The sequence below is a fragment of the Podarcis bocagei genome, assembly GCF_964188305.1.
Source record: "Podarcis bocagei genome assembly, chromosome: 1".
In the NCBI taxonomy this organism is placed as follows: domain Eukaryota; kingdom Metazoa; phylum Chordata; class Lepidosauria; order Squamata; family Lacertidae; genus Podarcis; species Podarcis bocagei.
This window is the reverse complement of record NC_138125.1, coordinates 43944404-43967162: the sequence shown is the minus strand read 5'-3', so window position 1 is coordinate 43967162 and position 22759 is coordinate 43944404. Positions and strand designations below refer to the sequence as shown.

General features: G+C 43.2%; 1 protein-coding gene across 1 annotated transcript; it reads right to left on the bottom strand.

Moving 5' to 3' along the window:
- Positions 1–1150: 1150 nt before the first annotated feature.
- Positions 1151–21661, bottom strand: IVD (isovaleryl-CoA dehydrogenase). Its single transcript, XM_081209494.1, has 12 exons — positions 21507–21661; positions 18458–18547; positions 15190–15241; positions 14440–14609; positions 12028–12121; positions 10726–10862; positions 9943–10039; positions 7253–7346; positions 6069–6150; positions 4891–4995; positions 4204–4276; positions 1151–3874 (listed from the first exon to the last, which is right to left on the bottom strand). The coding sequence occupies exons 1-12, from the start codon at positions 21642–21644 to the stop codon at positions 3741–3743; spliced, it is 1266 nt and encodes a 421-aa protein (XP_081065620.1). The 5' UTR covers positions 21645–21661; the 3' UTR covers positions 1151–3740.
- Positions 21662–22759: the final 1098 nt, after the last annotated feature.

The following is a 22759-nucleotide window of genomic DNA, read 5'->3' as shown; positions in this document are numbered from 1 at the left end:
AGGGGGAAACGGTGACCACCAATCTGCTGGTAAGTTGGTGAAAAATTCTCAGTCATATAGAATTGTAGGGTTGGAAGGGACCACGAGGGTCTTCTAGTCCAACCCCCTGCAAGGCAGGAATCTTTTGCCCAACTTGGACTCGAACCCAAGACCCTGATATTAAGAGTCTCATGCTGTACAGTGGAAACTCGGGTTATGAATGTGATCCGTGCAGGAGGCACATTCACAACCCGCAGTGCCGCATCTGCGCATGCACAAAGTGTGATTTAGTGTTTCTGCACATGCGCGAACACAGAAACCCAGAAGTAACCCGTTCCGGTACTTCTGGGTTCGGAGCAGTGCGCAACCCGAAATTGCGTAACCTGAAGCGTCTATAACCCGAGGTACCACTGTACTTGCAATAATGAGAATCATCAGAAACTGCTTGGAAGTGCTGCCAGCCTATGGGGCCTCAGGGCTGCCTGCAAAGTGTAACAGGGCAAAAAATTCACAATAAAGCTGGTGGTATATCTGGCTCCTACACAATTAAGTTAAAGATCCTGGTAATTTAGATTACAAACTAGGCCCCCAGTTATGAGAAAGGTAATCCCTTTTTACAGAGAGAGAATTTTGTAAATTACCCCTCCCTGCTGCAGCAAGCGTTCGAATCCAGGCCCAAGGCCTAACGACAGGTTCTTGCACCAGTCCAGCCATAAATCTAAAAACATTAAATAAGGTTGGCATTCTCTTGTCAACTCCCTGTGGCCCCATCCTCCCAACACAGTAATTATGAAGGTGCATCTTGTGAAAAGCAGTGCATCTGGCAACAATAGGGTTAGCAAAATGGCCACTAATCTACATAATGCAACAGTGGAAAGACATGTTTGGGTAGTTTGGCCTTATATAATGCCTGCTGCTGGTTATGACTCCCCTGTGATCAAAGGTCCCTGTATCTGCCCAATGTGTTGTGAAGGAAGGAGTATTGCAGCTAAAAAAGTGAACCCCTCCCCAACATACACACCAGTTTCACCCATACAGGATGTACTGGTTGGGAGAGGTTTGCTTCACAGTTGTGGTGATTTAATGCTAAGAAGCACATGAAGTTTCTACCTGCCTCCTGCTGGGCATACTAGGGCATGCTAATAGCTGATACATGAATAGGGGGCATATATTCGTTTGTACTGCAATAGTTTAATCAACATTAATGCATTCAACAAAGCCATCCGTTAGTCAGCAATTTCTCCATGTTTCACATTACATTGGAAAGAACCCTTTGAATAAACCACTCAATACATTCAATCACATTGACTTATGGATACATCCAGAGTTTTATTAGCAATCTCCCAGAAGAATTACGGATTCCATCTTAACACTTCTGTGAAGAAGCTCGCCCAAGGGCCAGGCAACAAATTTAGAAGTCAGAGTGTTAAGGATCACAGAACTGTAGACTTGGAAGGGACCCCAAGGGTCATCTAGTCCAACCCCTTGCAATACAGGAATCTCAACTAAAGCATCCATGACAGGTGGCCATCCAACCTCTGCTTAAAAACATCCAGTGAAGGAGAGTCTACAACCTCCCGAGTGAGTGCGTTCCTTTGTATTATTCAACTCTTACACTCACTTCAATGGAGCTTTGGACAAAGTTGGGTGATAAAGCTGTAACCTGCTACCCCATTTGATGATGTATAAACAATCCTGCTTCAATTCAGATTTCAAAATGGGTAAAAAGCAACGTTCCCCTGCACTTTAGAAACACTTCCTGTTTCTGTGTCTCTCTTCCAATAACTGCCCTTTAACAGATACTTTCTGAAAATGAGGCAGAAGGCCGCAGAATCTAATGTGATTGAGAGATGCAAAGATTCCATGAATTTTTATGGGATATGTATGCTGAGAGATGGGCAATTTGTTTGACAGTGTGCAATGCTGCCAGCTTTTGCCCATCCACTACTTATCTTTTAAAATGAAAGCTGGTGTCCTCAGAGACTCTGAGAGACTTAAATAACATTGAAGACCAAATATGCTATGCTCCAAGGCTATTCCCAAAAGAGCATCTCATTCTGAATGGTCAAGGAGATTGTCATGATTTCCACCTTCAAGGTCCAGTTCAACCATCAAGTGCTGTCACCACCTCCTTTTAAAAAAAGTTTATTAAGAAGAAATGGGAAAGTTGTACATAACTAGTAAAAGCTTTTAAGTCAATCATACGTTGTGCATATGGGATTTAAAGATGTGTCCTGGGTCTGAAAAAAGTTGACCGGGTTACCAATTATTAATCCAGATTCCCCATGACCCCATCAGATCTGAAGGGTTTCCACAATTTATTTGAGCTTTAGATGTTTGTGGGGTTGATGTTTTCTGTCTCACAGGCATGGCCCACAGTGCCTGGTCCTGGTCGCTGTTTTTGGCACATAAGAACCTATGGGACCCACTTCAAAATCACTTGGGTGAAAAGTGGTATATAAAACTGGAAAATAAAAGGAAGTCTGACTTATGCAAGGACATCTGCTTGCAGTGAAAGGATCCCCTCTCGTTAGAAAATTTAATGCATTATATGAGGAAGACTGAATTATTAAGACCAGTTTACCAACATAAACCTTGTGTGTTCTAGCATACTGGTTCTCCGTTACGTTCAAGCCATGCCAATCCCTTCATGAACTAGTCTAAGATGAATAGAGCCCAAGTGCTGGAAGCTGCTGGTTTTCATTATACTGCCTCCCTTTCCATCCTTTATGTGGACAGTACAGGATCATTCTAAACATTCATGGTAAGGTACTGCCCAGAGAGAGAAATCAATGGAAGACAATAATCCAGCCACCAACAACCATTTTAAATCCTGGCCAACTTCTGTTTTTGCCTGGACTTTAAGATCTTTGGAAATTGTGTCGCGCTGTTTACTATCCAGTAAAAAAACAAAAACCCTTCAGTCCTCATATGATGGTGTGTAAAGCACCGCTAGATCCCACCCCGTCTTATCCATCAGCTGAGCTTTTGTTTCCTCTAGTAGGCAGAGCAAAGTGTACATGCAGCCATGTTCACTAAGGGGAAGCTTTGCAAAAGCACCTCACATTCCCCAGTCAAGTTGCCTCCTCCGCCTCCTCCCCAATTCACTCCCGGCCGGCACATTGTAGTGTTTTGACATTTTAACTGCTTCCAGAATGATAGATGGTGACATCACCGCATGAATCAAGCATGAGGTGGCAGTCCATCAAATGAATGAAGGCTTCGCAGGGTATTAATATACCTCAGTAAGCAGCAAGAGGATAGGAACAAACAAAAATGCATGCCTCCCATGTTACCAATGTTTCAGCAGCAGCCTTAATGCTGCTTGGGTGGCTGATCCCATGAAATGCAAAAGAACCCCATAAAGTAAGCTAGCATTCTGGAGGTGTGATGCAACAGAACACCATGCTGCTAATCCCATTCACTAAAAGCACCGCGTTCTGGAGACAGAAAAATCTACTTCAATAGTTCACAAAACTGATAATCTTTTTTAAAGTGTACAAAATTTCTCCCTTTCTAAGCAAGCCATGTTGGCAGATACCCACATATTCCACTTGAGCTTCCTACTGTATTCCACTGTAATTGTAATGCAATCGCATGTTCTTAGGGAATCTAGTTGGGTTTGCATTGAGAACAGAAGGTCGAGAGATAAGTGGAGGTGGTCATTCTGGTAGCAGGAGCGGAAAAATGCTTGTGCGCTTTACAGTCTTAGAAATAAAAGGCCTCTCGGTTTGAAGTGTGATTCTCCTCGAACGACAGTGCTACTTAAAGGCAGCGTTAAACGACCGGCCTATGATGATTCTCCGCACCTCGCTGGTTCCTGCGCCTATCTCATACAGTTTGGCATCGCGCAGAAAGCGACCCATGGGGTAGTCATTGATGTAGCCGTTTCCACCTGCAACACAAGAAGGCAGCCTTAAAGTCTAACAAGAGACAGAGCTCTTGGATGCAGACTGGGTCCTGGGGGCAGCAGCTTGTGGGATGATGAATGCTGAATTTGGCCAAAATGGAAATCACTGAAATGGAAATCACTTGTTAGCCCAGAGCGGCTGGGGCAACCCAGTCGGGTGGGGTACAAATAATAAAGTTATTAATATTAGTAATAATTGCTCCCAATTCCATGATTAAACCAGGGTAACAAGAAGATGGCATGAAATTGCGCAACTGCCTGCTAGGTCAGCCTGCCTTTTGGTGGGACAACCACATGCACATCTGTGATCTTACCCAGACACTGAATTCCATCCAAAGCGACCTGTGTAGCACATTCCGCAGAGTAGAGAATCACTCCTGCACAGTCCTGGTGGGGCAGATAAGATCATTTTCAATCAAGAACTTCCAAGATAGATGTTCAGCTCTTCTGGCCCCAACCCCCCACAAGCGACTGGCAGAATTGTCTAAGCCAGCCGTCTTTCTAGCTAAACCAGATTTCGAATTCGCACCATGGTTACCAACAAGTACCCACCTTTTCTTCCAAGACGAGGGCACTGTTATGCATCCCTTAAGCTCTGACTACACCCACCCACCTGCGAATTGCAACAGAAACCATAACATTCATGGCTTCATGCTACACTGAGTTTAGGTACACATGGAATTTAAGATAAGAGACAGCACTTCCGTTGTCCATCCTATTAGGTTGTCATCATGAGCACATGAAAGCTATGATATTAGTGGCAAAAGCAAGTGGCACAATATTCTAGAACCACATCATTTTCTCATGCTGCATCTATACGCAAAAGGAAAGCCATTGCCAGGTGGGCAAGGAAGTATTCTTCTCCTTTAAGAGTGTATTCAAAACATCATATATTTTCTGCTGTGGACTTAAGTCTCTTACACTATTGATTCTTCACCCCTCCTGCTTACACAAAATACAGAAGGGTCAAAAAGAAATGTTGCAAGCACCCATGAGCTCACCTTTGCATTGCAGTGTCCTCGATCACAGGCTTTTGCGACATTGTACACATACTGTCGACAAGCCATCAGCCGTGTGTACATATCAGCCATTTTACCCTGCATGAGCTAATCAGAGCATAAGGAGAGAGAGAGAGAGAGATTTGGATTTATTTTCACAATTTTTATCACCCCTTGCTGCTATCCTTAGTATAAAAACAATTAAGATGGCAACAAGTATATACACATAAAAGAAATCAATAAAAATCATTAAGTTAAAAGTTACAGGAAGCCCGCAACTTACATAGGGGTTATGTTCCGGGAATAGTGCCGAAAGTCAAAGTTATGTATACAGTGGTACCTCGGGTTACAAACACCTCAGGTAAAAAACACTTCGGGTTACAGACTCCGCTAACCTGGAACTAGTACCTTGGGTTAAGAACTTTATCTCAGGATGAGAACAGAAATCGCGTGGCGGCAGGGGAGACCCCATTAACTAAAGCGGTATCTCAGGTTAAAAACGGACCGCTGGAACGAATTAGGTTCGTAACCAGAGGTACCACTGTGGTCAAAACACATTAGGTTCAATGGCAAGTGGGATTGCCAGTCATTTCCTCCTCCCCTTTATTTATCTATTTTTTTATTTTGCCACATGCGTAAAGCTGAATGTGCACAAGTTAAATGCACATAAATTGCGGGCTTGCTGCATACATTTAGCATTTGGACAGCAGCAACCTGGATCCTATTTTTAGAAACCTAGACTTAAACAAACCTGCCTATATATTTAAAAAAGAGAGTTTGGTTGACCACTAAAAAGACAAGCATCCAGTAGTGCACACTGCAATTCCAAATCCAACTAAAGTTGAAATAATTACCTGATTATTCAAAGCTAACATCAGCTGCCATAATCAGCAAATTGAAACCAAACCCTGGATTTTTCCTAAGTCCTCAATTTCTGAATGCCCATTATCATGAGGTTCTAGCAATAGGAGACATTTCAGTGTTACTTTAAAATCAGCCAGCAACTAAAAAGGAACTTGGGGGAAATGGTTAGCTTCAGAACTGCTTGTTAGGAAACAGCATCACAGCTTTAGGTGGAAATATTTATCTGAGGAAGAGAGATTGATCCAAAACCAGCTTTATCCAACTGTAAAAGGAAGCAGGCTCTAAAAGTTCACTGGCAACCCGCTTATGGCTCTCACCTGAAAATGGCCAATTTTCTGTCCAAAAGCTTCCCTCACATGTAAATATGGGAGTGCATGGTCCAGGACAGCCTGCATGATCCTGCAAGGGAAAGAGGCCTGCAGATTTTAAAGATTTCCATCCTGCCTTTGGAAAGATGGCTTATAGAGAGTCAACAAAAACATCAAAACATCATCATCAAAATACAATCCATAAAACCAAAAAACTAAAGGAGCTGCAAAAGCAGGAATAACAATAAAAAGTAGCCTACAGATAAACTGAAAAAAGTCACAAATGAGATGTTGCAATACCCACATGGGTATGTTTAGCTGGATAGATGGATGGTTGGATAGGACAGGATAACAACTCCTGCCATAGAGAAACCTGTAAATTTTAACAAATGCACGTAGCTCTGTTTGTCCACTAAAAATAATTAAATAAATCCAGAAGTCATAGTAGGTTAGGGACCAGTTTAGTGGTGGCACTAATCTATTCAGAAAATCTTATATTAGATCACTGGCAACCCCAGTTAATAGGGTCACCATGGAGACCAGGTAGCAGGTGATGGGGAAGGCCTCTCTGCTTGAGATCCTCAAAAGCTGCCGCTGGTCCATGTAGTAGGTAGTAATGGCCAAAAGGACAGAGTCCTCTGTGATCCAAGGCCTGTAATCCTACTGTTATTAGAACACACTGAGAAGCCACAAAGAAGGGGGGAAGCTTTGAGTTTTAATCAAAAGTCTCCATCAGATTGAATATTAAAAATAAAAGGGGCAAAAATATGCCATAGGGCATTCTACTCTGTAGTTGGCAATAGTATTAACCCAGGGTCCACAAACTCTGGCTGGCCTTAAGACCTAGCCAAGGCCTCGCTGCTTTTCAAGGATTCCCAAAGGCAAGAGTTTCACGTCAGGGAGAATAATCCCATGGCATCTCTACATTCAGGGAGAAGGGCAGGCCCTCTCACTAGAGAGCAAAATATCTGCCGTGTCTACACAGGAGACTCTATCCACATATCTGATGGGATTTGCACAATTACCACAGCTGTTTTCAAGGTGTACTGTAGCACAGCAGTTGTGTGAGGTCACTAGTTCACAAAAAGATGAGCATCCCCCTCCAGCCATTAAAGTGGTGGTGATTCCATGTATTAATAGAACCAATGAAGCACAACAAGCTATGTCACTAGAGTAATAAAATACATATTTACCCCAGGGGTCCGCCAGACAACACAAGCCTCTCCAGATCCAAGCCACTCATCAACACATAGACTCCTTTACTCAGTTGCCCCAAGACATTCGCAGCTGTGAGGAGAAAGGGAAAGCTGATTCCTGGCGAACCTACACAATCCTAGATAGTGCGTTCCTTGTGTGTCTATGTATGTGTGCTCACATAGGAGTATGCCCAGGTATATAAGCACAAACACAGTTAAACCTTACACTCAAACATCACTTTTTATTTTCAAGCAACATAAACAAAGAGAAAGCAGCAACACGATCTCAGTTGCTCATGTACCTTGCACAAAACAGCAAAGTGTGCTTATGGCCTACGTCTTGGCATTGTTACTAAGGGACAGATCAAATTATGCATGAATTAGCTTCAATGGGAACTTGTTTTAATCTGTTGGTGATCAGTGCTGAACGCAGCATGATTCCAAGTGCCTGCTACAGACAGGAGACTCATGAGTTCTAGACTAACATATACAGTGGTGCCCCGCAAGATGAATGCCTCGCAAGACGAAAAACCCGCTAGACGAAAGGGTTTTCCGTTTTTCGATGCGCTTCGCAAGACGAATTTCCCTATGGGCTTGCTTCGCAAACCGAAAAAGTCTTGCGAGTCTTGCGATTTCCCCCCCTTTCCCCCCCTTTTTCTAAGCCGCTAATAGCCTTTTAGCCGCTAAGCCTTTAATAGCCGCTAAACCGCTAATAGCGCTAATAGGGTTGCTTCGCAAGACGAAAAAACCGCTAGACGAAGAGACTCGCGGAACGGATTAATTTCGTCTTGCGAGGCACCACTGTATATGTATTACAAAATTTGGCATACATATGCATTCAGTTGACTTAAGCCAACTTTTTCACCCTGTTCACACATTATAGGGAGCCATAGTTAATGGTTTACCATAAAAGCGCTGGACTTCATCAGTTTGCTCCTCCTTCACAAGAAGGAAATCATGATTCCAGAATTGGCATTATATCCAAACTGTGATTCGTTTTGCTCCAACAACTCATGATCAGTGAGCCAAGTACAAACCTTAGCTTGAGATCATGGTTTGTAGGGAGCGAAACAGGATCGCTGGTTCAGACATAACACTAAGCCATTGTTGTTTCCTGCATGTGCTGGCATCCCATGAACATGATGCCAGTACTGTATCAATTTCTGCACTGCAAATGGTGCCTGAATCAGTGGTGTTACTCCATACCACATACCGATCTTAATTGATGAATTTGGATTTCTCCTCCCAATCTGCAGGGACCGAGGAAGGAAGCATGGGGCTCATGGGTGGGAGCACAGAATTAAAATTTTAAAACAACAAAACAACAAAAAACAAAAACAGTTGGCAAATAGCATGAGTAATGCTGCTGAACAGAGAAACTGCATGAAGTAACTCCTTGTGAAATACAAAAAACAAAAAAAGGAAAGAGCTGCATCTGAATTCCCTGAATGTACCTTCAACAATTACGCCTCGGGCAAAATACAAGATGAGCTTTCCAAATCCGCTCCTGACCATTGCTGTGTGACCTAAGAGTGGGACTCCGTGGGGCAGCACTCACCATCAAAGGAACCTGCGCAACACTTGGTGGAGTGCCAATGACAAACCCGCACGCTAATACAGCAGAGCGGGTGGCAAACACTCAAAAGCACACTCTGATCTAAGGGAAATGTTGCATTGGAGATGCAGGAATCTACTGAAGCAGGCTCGACACTGAGCAACGATTGAAGTGGTCCTGGGAGATCAGAGGGAGTCTCAAAAAGAACACGCATTCTTTGGTACTGCTACTAATCTCTTCCGCTGAGGAGAGGGAGCCTGTGGCCACGAGAGCACACTGGAAGGATCGGAAGCAGGCTGTAAGGAAAAATGGCAGCCCAGCAGCCATTTAATTGGTGTTTCTGAGAAGTTTGTCCTTGGGAAAGAGGGGGAAAGCAATCAGTTTGGATTTGGATTTGATATCCCGCCTTTCACTCCCTTTAAGGAGTCTCAAAGTGGCTAACATTCTCCTTTCCCTTCCTCCCCCACAACAAACACTCTGTGAGTTGAGTGGGGCTGAGAGACTTCAAAGAAGTGTGACTGGCCCAAGGTCACCCAGCAGCTGCATGTGGAGGAGCGGAGACGCGAACCCGGTTCCCCAGATTACGAGACTACCGCTCTTAACCACTACACCACACTGGCTCTCAGTCCTGGAGCTTCTCAGTAACATCTGCAAATTGAGGGTGGTTGGGGAAGAACTTGCCACCACACAAAGGGAACCAAGGAAGAAATCTTGGCTTTTCCCACGGGACAGAAATCAGCCACAGCGAGTGTAAATGTGGTAGCCTATCCTGGCTAGTCTTTCAACTGATGGCCTCGCAGTAATATCACCTTCAGTCTTGGTCCACTTTCCAGAAGTGTACAGCAGGTCCACAAGCTTGCCCCCTTCAAGCGACAATTAAGACCTTCATTTCTAGACAAGCTTGATAAGATTAATATTGCAAAACAAAACTAATGATGAGCCAAGTAGATTTGATGATGCTTTTATATATTACTTGCTTGAACTATTTAATAACATATGCTTTTCATGCTGGGTTTTATTTTTTCTAACTTTTCATTGTACACATATTTGAACATTGCAGTGACTAGAAAATATAAGTAAGGAAAGAGTTGCCATGGGTTGAGGGAGGCAGTGCCACTTCAGTATCACTCACCAGGAATCTTGCAGTCCTCAAAGACCAATTCACAGGTATTTGACCCTCTCATTCCCAGTTTATCAAGCTTTTGTGCGGTGCTGAAACCAGGTGTACCCTGAAGAAAAGGGGAGGAAAAACTACTGGAAAAATCATTTTTTTTATAAAGAGGTCATTCGAATGATGGCACACTGCATGACAATTCAGAGGATAAGCAGGGAGAGGATTAAAATATTTGAAACATGAAAGTGCCTACAGATAATCCCAAGTTTATATCCTTCATCATCAAGTCAAGAACTTCAGATATTAGGGGAAGAACACCCCAATCAGAGCAAACTCTGTTGTTTCCAGGCAGACCTGGAATCCCCATGTCTTCTTCTCAAAGTGGAGCACTGGATGGCAGGTCCTTTGCTGGTTCTGGTCTCTGGCCAGATGTCCAACTTTACCACCTGTAGAGCTGGCCCAGGAGAATCCTCTCCTCACAGGGACCCAAATGTGGCATTTGCCCAGAACTTTCAGGGAACATCAGCACAGATTCCCTGGCTCTGTTCCATGTGCCACAGAGCAGCACGGCAAACTTCTGAACAACAAGTACTATCACCTACCTACAGCTTACTTCAGCAACCATTGTAGATTCATTCAGCAGGGAAGAATTTTGAATTCATTCTGATGTGCAAGTCAAGGGGTAGGAACGAAAACGTGACCCCCCCATCAAGAAATCTCACACCAGAGTGACCAGACACCACCTGGAAAGTATCTTCCTTGGGGATAAAAAGAGGGAGCATCACTGTCCCATAAACCTACCTTCTCCACAATGAATGCTGTTATCCCTTGAGAAGCTGGAACAGCACTTGGATCTGTTTTAGCATAAACAATTAGGACATCAGCATCTGGACCATTGGTAATCCAAAATTTGTTCCCGTTCAAAACAAAATAATCTCCTAGAAAGGATGAAACAAGCAGAAAATTCTGTTAAGACCCACATGACAGCTTGACATTCCACAAGTAATTCTTCTCGATTTCTGGAAATCTGATTTCCTCCATTCCTAGGTCTGGCATATCAAGAAAAAGGAAAAGAAAAACTTGCAGAGCTGCATCTTCTACTGCAAAATAATAATACAGACGCTACACAGCTCAGTTTTATAGCTGGCTTCTTCTATAACCAGCCAGCTCTCTTGAAAAGTAGGGCTAGAATTGCCCCCCTGCTTAAAACATTTTTGTTTAGGCAAGGCTGTCCAGACTTGCAGATGCTGATGCAATTTGATGCTTTTTGAATATCAATTTTTAATTATTTCTAAATGTTTCAAATTGCTTTTAACTGTTTTTTATTGATAATTTTAAATATTTCTTGTAAATTACTTAGAGGTTTTACTAGTATCAAGCACTATATAATAAATTTTCGTAAATAAATACATGCTAAAATATATATTGATTCTCAAAATATTCACAACAGGATGCCTGGCCTACAGGCCAGTGTATCTTGAATAGTGTAATTTACATCACACACTCCCTTAACTTTGGAGTTTTTGTCTCTCAACCCGGCTTCTACATACACAGTTTCTTCCCCAGCTCTTGTACCTAATACCACTTAATCTCTATTTTAAGGCCATGGGACCTCTGGAAACCAGAAATTTGTCTTCTCCACTCCTGCCTTTTAGCAATCCCAATGAAGCCGAAATTGGGGTGTGGAACCTCTGGCCTGCTCATGCCCATCTTGCACCTTTCCATTTCCTGCTATTTAATTTATTTATTTATCACATTTTATATCCCATCTTTTTCTCCAGGGAGCATAAGGTGGTGTACACGGTTCTTCCTCTCCTCACTTAATCCCCACACAACCCTGTGACACAGGTTAGGGAGCAACTGGCCCAAGGTCACCCAGTGAGCGTCATGGCCATGTGGGGTTTTGAACCTTGGTCTCCCAGGTCTTCAGACACTCCGGCCATTAGACCACACTGGCTATTCTGTTTGGGAGGATGCAAAGACACACACAGACTTGTGTTGGCAATGAATGGGCAAAACAAAATGCATAGAGGATCAGAAATTCTTAAACAGCAATCTCCAAAGGCCACTGCAGGTGACAAATTCCAAATCGGTGGCATTTACCTTTTCTGTCTGCCCTCAGCTTCATAGAGACAACGTCAGAACCAGCATTGGACTCACTCATTGCTAGTGCTCCAATATGCTCCCCGCTGATCAACTGAAGGGACGAGAGGTGACAAGAAAGATACAAAATGAATTGTTTTCCTGCAGTCGTTCCCACTCTTGCCTTAAAAAAAACAGATCACAATAAACCTGAAAGTTTTTTCATGCTATGGTGGGGACACTACCTTTGGCAGAATTCTCCAATGAGGTCTACTATTTAAGAAATGGCACAAAAATTGCAGTTTCACGAGGACGTGGCAAACGAAAACCTACAGTTTTAGTTGGATTCCTTAGGTAAGAGAGAGTGCCAAGCAAACTGTGCTAGGGGATATAGATGTCCCTCTTAATTCCCTATCCTGTGCTGTCCTTTGAAAATGGATGATTGGACGGGATAGATGGTTTGAAGACACTTGGAAAAAGGGCAATTCACAAAGAACAAGGATCTCCAGTGTTTGGAATAAATCAGGGGAATGGGATGAGATGCCAGAATGGTAGGCAATAAACTAAAGTCTTTGACCCTTGCAATGGAATAGCAGGTGGTGACCCTCCTTTTTGGCTCCCTTACGCCACCCTCTGGCACAACAGCTGCTGCCTCCCCCCACATCAATTTCCTCCTGTCCACCTCTCCCCACACACAGTCTATTCCCTTTCAAACTTCTTTGGTTTACACGTGAAATAGATTTCATAGCCAATCACTTTGCTATGAATGGCCAACAGCAACACCCCTCTACTAATAATGATTTATGATTTCAAATATATAATGGGATGCTGAGTACAAGTGTCTCAGGTTACTGAGATTCAAACCACACAAGTTTCATCCTGCGCTCAGATGGGCAAAGGCTGTTTATTAGATATAGAAGTGGAAACTGTTCATTCATTTGGGTGACGGTAGTAGATTAAGAAAAAGGAATGTATTTATAAAATCAAAAAGGGCAAAATCGGGTTCCATCGTAATTCACCCCCAACTAAATAAAAACCCTGTTTCATGTGGCCCCTGTAGACTATAAAAGAACAACAGTTGGAAAACCTTACATTTCCTAGTCACCACAGTCTTCTTATACACATCCTCTGGCAGGTGAAGACTGTTTATTCCAGCAGGCCTTTGGGAACTGACTGCTCTTAAGGAAAGGGCTTTTAATAGTGCTGTGCTGTTTTTAGTGCTTTTACTATCGCACTGGAAATTGATCATGGGGGGCAGGGAGTGTTCTTGTGTGCCAAACAGTACGGAGAGATTGAGGTAGCCTTGAAGTTTTGGTTTGTTCTTAAGGGCACAACAGAGGATGATGCTGTCAGGGCCTCCTTCAACCTGTTTTCTGTCAGCAGAAGCATCCCATGACTTTTGAGTGCTTCCTCTTCTTCCCAAAACTAGCCACAGACCATCCATGGCAGCAAAGGACAAGCTGCAGGACAATACCCTTGTGTACAGAGCATGTCGGACCAGTCTTAAGTTTTGAATTTTTAGAAACAAATTAGGACTCGCTACAGGGGGCCAAAGTGCGTCTGGTGCTATATGACAGATATGACAACAGCTTCCCCTGCTCCTGATGAAACACATAAGGCAGTTTCAAATAGTGATGACTCAGAGCTGGGTATGTGAACCGACTCCACTGAAAAGCATGATGTTTGACAAGTTTATGAATATGAAACATTCACGTTTGCTCTGTGACAGATCATCCACCAAGTGATCAACTTGCATGTGTTAATCAACCTTATGGAAATCCAGATGCCATTCCTGCCTCTACTTAATAGTGTGTGTTAACTATTCTAAACTAAATTCTGGAAAAGGCAGAGGGATAACAAAGCCAAGAATGCAGACTTTTCCAGCTTGCACCTTCCAAGCCAAAGGTGGGAGGCGGATGCCAGTCTGGTTCAACAAAATGCAATTCTAAATATGTCCGATGTAACTCAGTGGAACTTGCTCAGGAGTAAATGTACTTAAGCTTTCATTGCACATTTGGATTTCAAACCAATAGTCTTTTCTCTCAAAGATCTGTGGCTTTTACTTGTAGCAACAAAACAGAAGATTTTTTTTTAAAAAAGATATTGAGTTCAGGTTTTTTTAAAAAATGACTTTTCATTAATAATGTTTTAGATGGTTTTTTTATATGTTTTCTTAAATTTAACTATATTATTTAATCTTTTTTTTTATATCTGCCACCCCAGGTGCCTTTGGGAGGAACGGCAAACTAGAAATTTAATAATAAATAAATCCTTGGAAATATAAAATTAAATTTTAAATAAAACAATGGGGGCAAAGTGTCCAATTCTGGAGCATTATTTTTCTTTGCTCTAAGAAACATGTTCTGTAATTGAAGTTGTTACCCAGCATGCTTCTGGTTCCCTGGATACATCAGACTCCACGATTCCACATACCTTGGGCAAGTACTTCTCTTTCTGTGCTTCGTTGCCGTTCCTCACCATCTGATTGATGCAAAGGTTAGAGTGGGCGCCGTAGCTCAGCCCAACAGCTGCGGAAGCCCGAGAAATCTCTTCCATCACCAACACGTGGTCCAGGTATCCCATTGCAGAGCCACCATATTCAGCTGGTAAGGAGAAGAAAAAAATTATAGACTTACCTAGACCACAGTCGAAGAGCCTTGTGACACAGTTAAGATATAGAACGCCATAGGCTTCCTTGTACCCAAACTGGCAGGCATATATGCACATACCGTCAGGAGGTGGGGCAGTAGTGAAGTCAGAGGGAAGCAAACAACAAAGAGAGCAGGCAGTGATGAATGAATTACACAGTTACAACTTTAGGAAATGGTGGGAGATATTTCATATGACTAACTCCTAGGGGCGCACGCAACATCCACCAACTAGGGCTCCCTGTGTGTGCATGCTCCATCATAGGCACGTATGTTTGTCACATGTAACAAAAGTACACATTATTTCCAAACAAAGGCAATATCCATATAGAAGACATGTCATTCATAAGGTATTCTTTTAGACCTCAGCAGCCTTGGCCTTTGACAAACTGCCAGTGAGCTAATCAGGTCTGTTTTTCCCTCAAGCCCTTGCTCTCCAATTATTCATTCACAGACATTACTAACTGCAGCATTTCCTACTTAAATATACCATATTTCGTCAGAATGAGGAAGGCAGGGCTAGCTACACACTCACCTGGAGCAGTTATTCCTAGAACACCTAGATCACCCAGCTTCCTCCAGAATGCCTACAAAGAGCGGAGCAAAGCTGTTAGAGAGACCCTGACCTTTCACAAGACCAGGAACCAGGGTTTTTTTTCATCATCTCCCTGAATTTATCATTTTAATTTTCCCACAGAAGCAAAAAGCTGGGCAAAATAATGGTTGTCATGGAACCTGCTGTGAAACAGCAGGTCACAGCCACCTTGAATACTTCACATCCACTAAAGATTTGTTCCATAAAAATTAAGAAATACTAAAAAAATTAAACAACTTTTTCCATGCTGCTGCCCAGCTAGAGCCATCAGAATGATGCACTCTATAATCCTAAATAAGTTAACACATGAACTTGCATTACACGAATGTGATGAACATTATAAGCATTTATATAGCACCATCAATGTACATGGCTCCAGACATGTGGCTCTTCTGCAACCCAACCTGATAGCATTTCTGGTGCAAGCTCAAAACAAGCACTCTGCCATCATTTTGCAGACAATCATTAGCTCACCAAGATCAAAGGAGTCTATACACATTATTTTCCACAAGGTGATCCCAGGTAGTCAAAACATGTGTCACATATCTGCTATAAAAGTCTCTGTGGGATGGGGCACACAAGACACAGGAGGAGAAATGAAGGGACTGGATTATACAGTAAGCTCACAACCTATGTGGGAGTTATGTTCCGTGGATTACACCTAAAGCCAAAATTTCATATAGTCAAAACCCATTGGGTTCAATAATAATAATAATAGATTTATTATTTATTCCCCGCCCATCTGGCTGGGTTTCCCCAGCCACTCTGGGCGACTCCCAACAGAATATGAAAAACATGATAAAAAATCAAACACTATAAGCTTCCCTAAACAGGGCAGCTGGGATTGCCAACAACGTTTTTCCAGGAACCCTGCCCACTTTTAAATTCCCTCCCATATGCATAAAGCTGAATGTGCACCAAGTTAAATGGACATAAATTGTGGGCTTACTGTACAACACAGATAACCAGAGATGATGTAACTGTAGAAACCAAAACACCTGCGAACTTTGGACCAAAACAGGTTTCTCCTCCTGCTTTCTTCCCTGGTTAGCTAACTGGTTTTAGAAAGGAATCTTGTGTTGCCCTATTATAATCTTCTTTTAATGTCAGTGTTGAATCAATCCACACATCCTTACTTGTACAGCATTGAACTGCAGACTTGTGGCTGCTAGAACGAGGGATTTGGTGCACTTGTTGGCTGAAGAGGTGGCTCAGGTTTGGAGAAGCAGAGTAATTTTGTATAGGAGCAAGAGTTCAAAAAAATTGATAAACACTCTTTTTAGTTCATCTCGCTCCAAGCAGATGTCCCTACAGTCCAATAAAACCAGCACTGTTCCCCCCAACTTAGTGTAGCTCTACATGCACATCACCATTTAGATCAACCTTTGCTTATGAGCCACTATTCTGATGTGGGAAAAACCAATTAAATAGCAGTGTTCATCTCCTAGAACTGACATACTGTCCACTGAGCCCCTATCTCTTCTGCAGTGATGCTTCATCTTCCCAAGACATTCCTGACACACTGAAAAATGTGACAGGTTGCCAATCACCAGCAGGTTTTTCTCACTGGTAGGGTGACAGGGAACCATAACACTATTAAGCCAAACCATTTCAAATTAGGAGCCAGCCACTTATAATCAGGAGATCAGCTCAGAAACCAGAACACTTTGTTTTTAGAACAGCTTCTGGGATCTCTCAGTACTTGACACTCCTCTGTCACATCAGCTCGAATCCAGGAAGAGTTTCTTCCTCCTGCACAACTCACAATGATTTCCCCCTAGTTCTGCCTGTCCAGCCAGAATCTGAAACAGCGAAGGACAGGTCTTTTGGTAGTGTGGGATATGCCCAACTGAACTTCGCACAAAGCTGCTGTTGGTCCATCCAGCCAAATAATGTCTACTCTGACTGGCAGCAGCTATACAAGATCACAGGTAAAGCTTTGCCCTGAGCCTGCTACCTTGGATGTTTTAGCAGCTGAAGCTTAGCGGGAGGCACCCGGGATTGAAACCAAGAGCTCCTGCATGAAAACATGTGCTCTGCCGCTGAGTTACTGCCCTTCCCTTTGGAGGGACTCATTGGACGGCTTTTGCTTGTATATACAAGGCAAAGAAGGAATTTATGTCTCATAAATGTCCCAGCTGCCCTGGGAAGATGGAGGCACATGGAGAAGGGTGCTTTATATACGTTGACACTCCAGTAGTCCTCAAGTGGTTTTCTAGACGAACGCCTTACTGCAGCACAGCTGCTCTCTGGGCCTGGAACATTGTCAGGACGGATAGTCTTGATTTCTGGAGTGTCACCTTTTAATCTATGCTTTTCAAGTTTCTTTCTCTAGGAGAAGTTACATAATTATGTTAGAGGATAGAAAGGACACCTGTCCCTTCTCTGTGCCCAGCCTAGAAGGCAAGTGGGCTGCCAGAAAGTGGGCAGAGCCATTTCCCAGACTCCAACGGGCAATTACAATTCCCCTCCTGGGCTTTGTGGGCTTATTTACAAAGTAACTTACTGGTAATGGTTATTTTGCATGATTGACCTTCTAGAAATGGTACAATTGCCAATAACTGTAGTCATTTTGTTCACTTTCTGTACTTCTGAGAACTGGTTACCTTTCTAAGCTATCCTGGTGAAGGACACCATATAATTCAATTGCAAGGTCCCACAGCACTCAAAAATTGATTCCATAAAAGGCTATTGCAAACATTTTAAAGTAATTCTCTATGAGACACAGCAGGTATAAAAGTTCTAGTACATATGAACTTTCCAAGTACTACAGGGCTTATAAAAACAGTGAGAAGCAGGAAGTCCCATAAAAATATCTCTAGCTCATTAACAATTAACACAAGAGGGAATCTGTTAAATCCCATATTCTACAAACCCAGCATCTGGAACAGTTAACTCTTTACAACCTGAAGAAGGTTCCATGAAAAGATTTATATGTTCAGGAGAGGCTACACACTCTTTCAGGTAAAGGAGATGGAAAACTTTGAAAAATAAGGCAGAAACAACACCAAACATGTATATTTTATTCATTCTTGCTGAATGGCATACATGTCCTTTTCCCTCATGGATTTAGTTGTTTATTCTTTCTAATGGGTAGGCATTTTGTAACTTTCTCAAACCCTTCATATTTGCATCCTTTAAATTATATTCATGCATCTCCCGAAGTCATGTTATATAATAAGTAGGTTCACAGTACTGAAGCACTTACCCTCATGCCTTCAAATTCATTCTGCTGATCAATTTCTTGGGCCTTTGGAACCAAGTGCTCCTGACAGAATTTGAACATAGTTTGCCGAAGCTGTTAGAAATGAAAATGTAAAAGTACACATTATAAATCACAATTGCCAAATTTCTTCCTTTGAATGCTATCAAAAAGGTTCCCTAGCTGTTTTTCTTTAGAGATCTCAAGCCCGGAATAGAATATTCTATTAAATTCCCACTTACTGTCAATAAAACTATTTAGCGCTAACTATGGTGGCAGCTGAAACCTGTGAAGTTACTGACAAAGCATTTTCTGTCTAGTCTACAATGTATATCCCTTGATATTTTAAAATAGGTTTAATCTGGTTTTTAAACAGTTATCCCCTACCTTCATAACATGAAGACGTTTGTTGGCTCTGGTTAAAATATTTTATGGTAAAATATACCAAAAGAACTTGGGTGTGTGGATGGGTAGAAGAAAGTTCACACTAATTCCCAACTACCCTTGGGCCTATCTATGAAGCATGCCAACACCGAAAAAAGTGATGTTCAACTAAGCAAGCAATGTGACATTTCAAAGTCCCAAAGCCAGCAAAACCAAATCAAAACCCACAGAGCCATTCTAAAGAATGCTGCATGCAATACATGGCCCAAGACTGCTGACTGAGCCAAACTGATGGATGGGATCCTGGGGTCTCTCAGGAATATAGAGAAGCCTCAGAAGCAGAAGGCCTTGGCTGTCACTGGCCCTGAAACACTCTGTTTTGAGGTCTTCCACTGAGGGGAGATTTACATTCATAGAGCCTTCTGCAAATATAATAGTGCCCGCTAATAGAGGAACATTTCAGCCTCTTCTTAACTGATGTGGGAGTTGGGACTTGCTCTGTAATGCTACTATTGGAAGAGGTGCTTTAGTAAGTACATAATAAGAAACTATCATTTGGGGATAATCAAGACTTCCTCTTTTAAAAACTCACTTAAAAACCTGTATGATCAGGTATCATTAGCCCCACTTTTTACAGGAGAAACAAACTGCACTAAAATGGATGGACGCAGCATGAGAGGTTTACAGCCAAATCACTGCTTGATAAGCTATAAAAGGTTTCGCTACATCACTGCTACACACACCGTATACTATAAGGATTACAGTGGAGCTAGTATATACTAAATCACATCAGCTATGTATCTTCTCCAAACCTGCCTCTCTGAACTGGTAGTGGCCCTCCAGGGTTTCCAGCAGAGGTAATTCCAGCACAGGCAACCCAAATCACAGATGGCACTCTGCACTCACATAAAACGTATGTTCTACAACTGAGCAGTAATCCCAGAACATAAGAGACAACCCACCTGATCCTAAAACACATCTGTGGAATTCCCTCCCCCACGAACTCAAGTCTGGCTCACTTCTGCAGGCCTTCAAAGCAGACCCTAAATGTTCCCCCTCACAAACCTTTTATTCATTTCATTGCCGAGTCCTTATGTATTTGTATCAGATGCTGCTTTTGATCTATATTATTTATTGTACTGGTTTTAAAAGTCATTGCAAACTGCCTTGTGGGAGCTTGCCATGAAAGGCAGGATAGAAATAACTCAGACAATGCATTTACTTGGAAATCCTACTGGTTCCAGTACAATCTAAGTTGCCAAGAAATCATACTTAGAATTGCATCTGATCTGAAAAGAGCAGTGCTGCAAGAGCCTAACTGAAATTTAGACACTCCCTCCCTTGACTTTGTGCCATTGTGTCATGAGGACCGTAAGCAGCTACCAGTCGCTGGCTAAGATTTAGAAAACACCTTTTCCAAGGCTAGCAGCACACTCTTTCAAGGAGACATAAAGGAAGAAAATGAACTGGTGGAAACTGACACGCACCCTTAGAGGCACTTTTATTTATTCTTTGGTGCTTTAGAAAGGATAGGGATAGTGGAAATATCCCCCTTTATATGGAAAATTACTGATAGAATGCTGGTAAGCTCTGTTATCTTATTCCCTGACTGAAAAAACTTGGGAGAGCTATCTGGCTTACACCATCCTAGAAGAAAATCTAGTTACCTGAGCCATTTTGGAATCTAGTAGCTTTAAGAGGTTTCTCCAGATAGAGCTGAACAAACATATACCCCCTAACTTTTGAACTAAACTACCTGTGACTGCCACCCAAAGGTATTTCATGTACAAATGAATGTGCAATCTAAAGCAGAGGACTGTCACAAGGTGTGTGGGGGGGTGTTGACTCCTTCCTATCTGGTGGCTTTGTTATTGCTGTTGGTTGTTAGCTGTCACCCCCTTAACCAAAGTTTGGGGGGCAGGAGAGAAAGGGTGGGTGGGGAGCAATTGTTTTAATAGGAAACCCTGAAGAGGATAAAAGCTCGATCACAGCCTCCACAGCTGCATTTTTGTAAGAGAAAGAAAACCAATTCACTACACTTCGTCTGGCCATTAAAAGAGTGATCTTATCACTTAGGAGTGGAACATTAATCTGCAATGGTGACTGTAAATGAGAAAGGGCAGCTACTCGGAATTAACTGCTGTGCTAAGGGTGCAAATCTGTGTCCACATCAACATGAGATCTCACACAGAGACCCTTTCATTTAGAATAAAAGACGTCCAGGCCGACTTGCAGCAGTGGAACTTATAAAGGGCAGCCCTGTAAAATAGTAGAAAGTTAGTTGCTGCGCTGGAAAGAAGATGGGATCAGGGCTGCCTACAAGTTGCCCTTTCAAACTCGGAAGTGGTCCTCCACCGTCTTAGAAATTTGAGGACACGATAACCCAATGGCGAGGAGAGGGGTGAAGTGGGCACTCTGCAGGCGCTCGCGTCTTTCCGACCACTGCTCCATATGGTCCAGAGCAAAGCCCTGTTATTGAGAACTGGCCTTTCGCAGGAGAAGGCCCTGCGCCAGCACCTGACGGGGCGGGACCCTTCGAGGCCAACAGGAGCGCGGCTCTGAAGCGCGACTCCCGCGCGGGGTCTGGACGGAGCAGGCGCAGAGGGGGCGTCGCGGAGAGAAAGGCTCCGGGCGAGCGACCTTCAGCCCAGCAAGGGCTCCGCCGCTGTACCTGCTGCTGCTCCTCGCTCAGCCCATTAACCGTATCATCCAGCGGAGCTCCGGCGCAGCCTCGCCGCGCCTGCCACAGTCCTCCCAAGAAGCGGCGCCGGGCCCAGCCAGCCACCCCTCGCCTCAGCGCCGCCGCCATCTCGGTTCCTTGTGCGACTCGCCAGGCCCGTGGATCCTGGCTCCGCCCCAGAGGCCTTCTCTACCAACCAGCGCTAGCGGGCGGGGACTAGATGCCCAATGAGAGGGGTGGGAGGGAGAAACAAGAGCCAATCGCTGCGAGGACGCTGCCTTAACCAAAGCCTTCGCTCCCGCGCAACCCCACAACCCTTTTGATGTGAAATCTCAAAAGTACTTTTTGCGGTGTGCAGCTGTCGTGGAAAAGAAAGGCAAAATCCATGGTGGGGATCGTTGGGAAGACGATCGAAAATAAAAGATGAAGCTCTGCCTCATGAAACGATTTTATAGAAGCAGGAAAGGGCAACCAAAATTACCAAGGAGACTGGAATAACCCCCTGCAAGGAAATGTTATAGCATTTCAGGCTTTCTAATTTAGAAAAATGGCAAGCAAGGGGGGGTATGATTATGCTATTTATTTGTTAATTGTCATCTTCCCCACAAAAAGCAGAACTCATCTGGTATGGTTTTTATTTCATGTCCTGTGGCTTGGTGGGGTGGTCGTGTACATGGCAATTTTTTGCACGACAAACCTTACCTTACCTTTCCTCTAGGCTTTGCCACCCAACTCTTTAATATTTTTAATTACTTAGCCAATAGCAAGTTTGCACCTTAATACACTCACTGTACTTGATAGCTTATGAGAAGCTAAACTTGAGTACTTCATTGGTTTGAAATAAGGACCCCCCCCCCTTTTAAAAGTCAAGCATCAGGGTGTGAATAAACAGGTGCAGTTGTGTAAATTCAGTTTTTAAGGAAACAAGGCCTCACAAGTCTGCAGTTCCATTACTATTGTCTTTCATTGTCCTGCCCTGATACTAAAGTGAAATCAAGTACAGTTGTGCCTTGGTATGCTGTCGTTTTGGCTCCTGAACGTCACAAACCCGGAAGTGAGTGTTCCAGTTTGTGAACGTTCTTTGGAACCCAAATGTTTTTGCTGCAGCCAATCAGAACATTCTTGCTTCAGCCAATCAGAAGCTGCGCTTTGGTTTCCGAACGTTTTGGAAGTTGAATGGACTTCCCGAACGGATTCCGTTCAACTTCCAAGGTACAACTGTACAGTAATACTAGTGTTGTAGA

Bases quoted from the DNA above. Each gene is read 5' to 3' on its own strand.
- IVD (XM_081209494.1), bottom strand. From the start codon at position 21,644: ATGGCGGCGGCGCTGAGGCGAGGGGTGGCTGGCTGGGCCCGGCGCCGC. The intron at 15,242-18,457 runs GTAAGTGCTTCA...CGCTCTTTGTAG, and splicing joins ATGAATTTGAAGGCATGAGG to GCATTCTGGAGGAAGCTGGG. The intron at 7,347-9,942 runs GTGAGTGATACT...TTCTCCTCACAG, and splicing joins TGAGGACTGCAAGATTCCTG to CTGCGAATGTCTTGGGGCAA.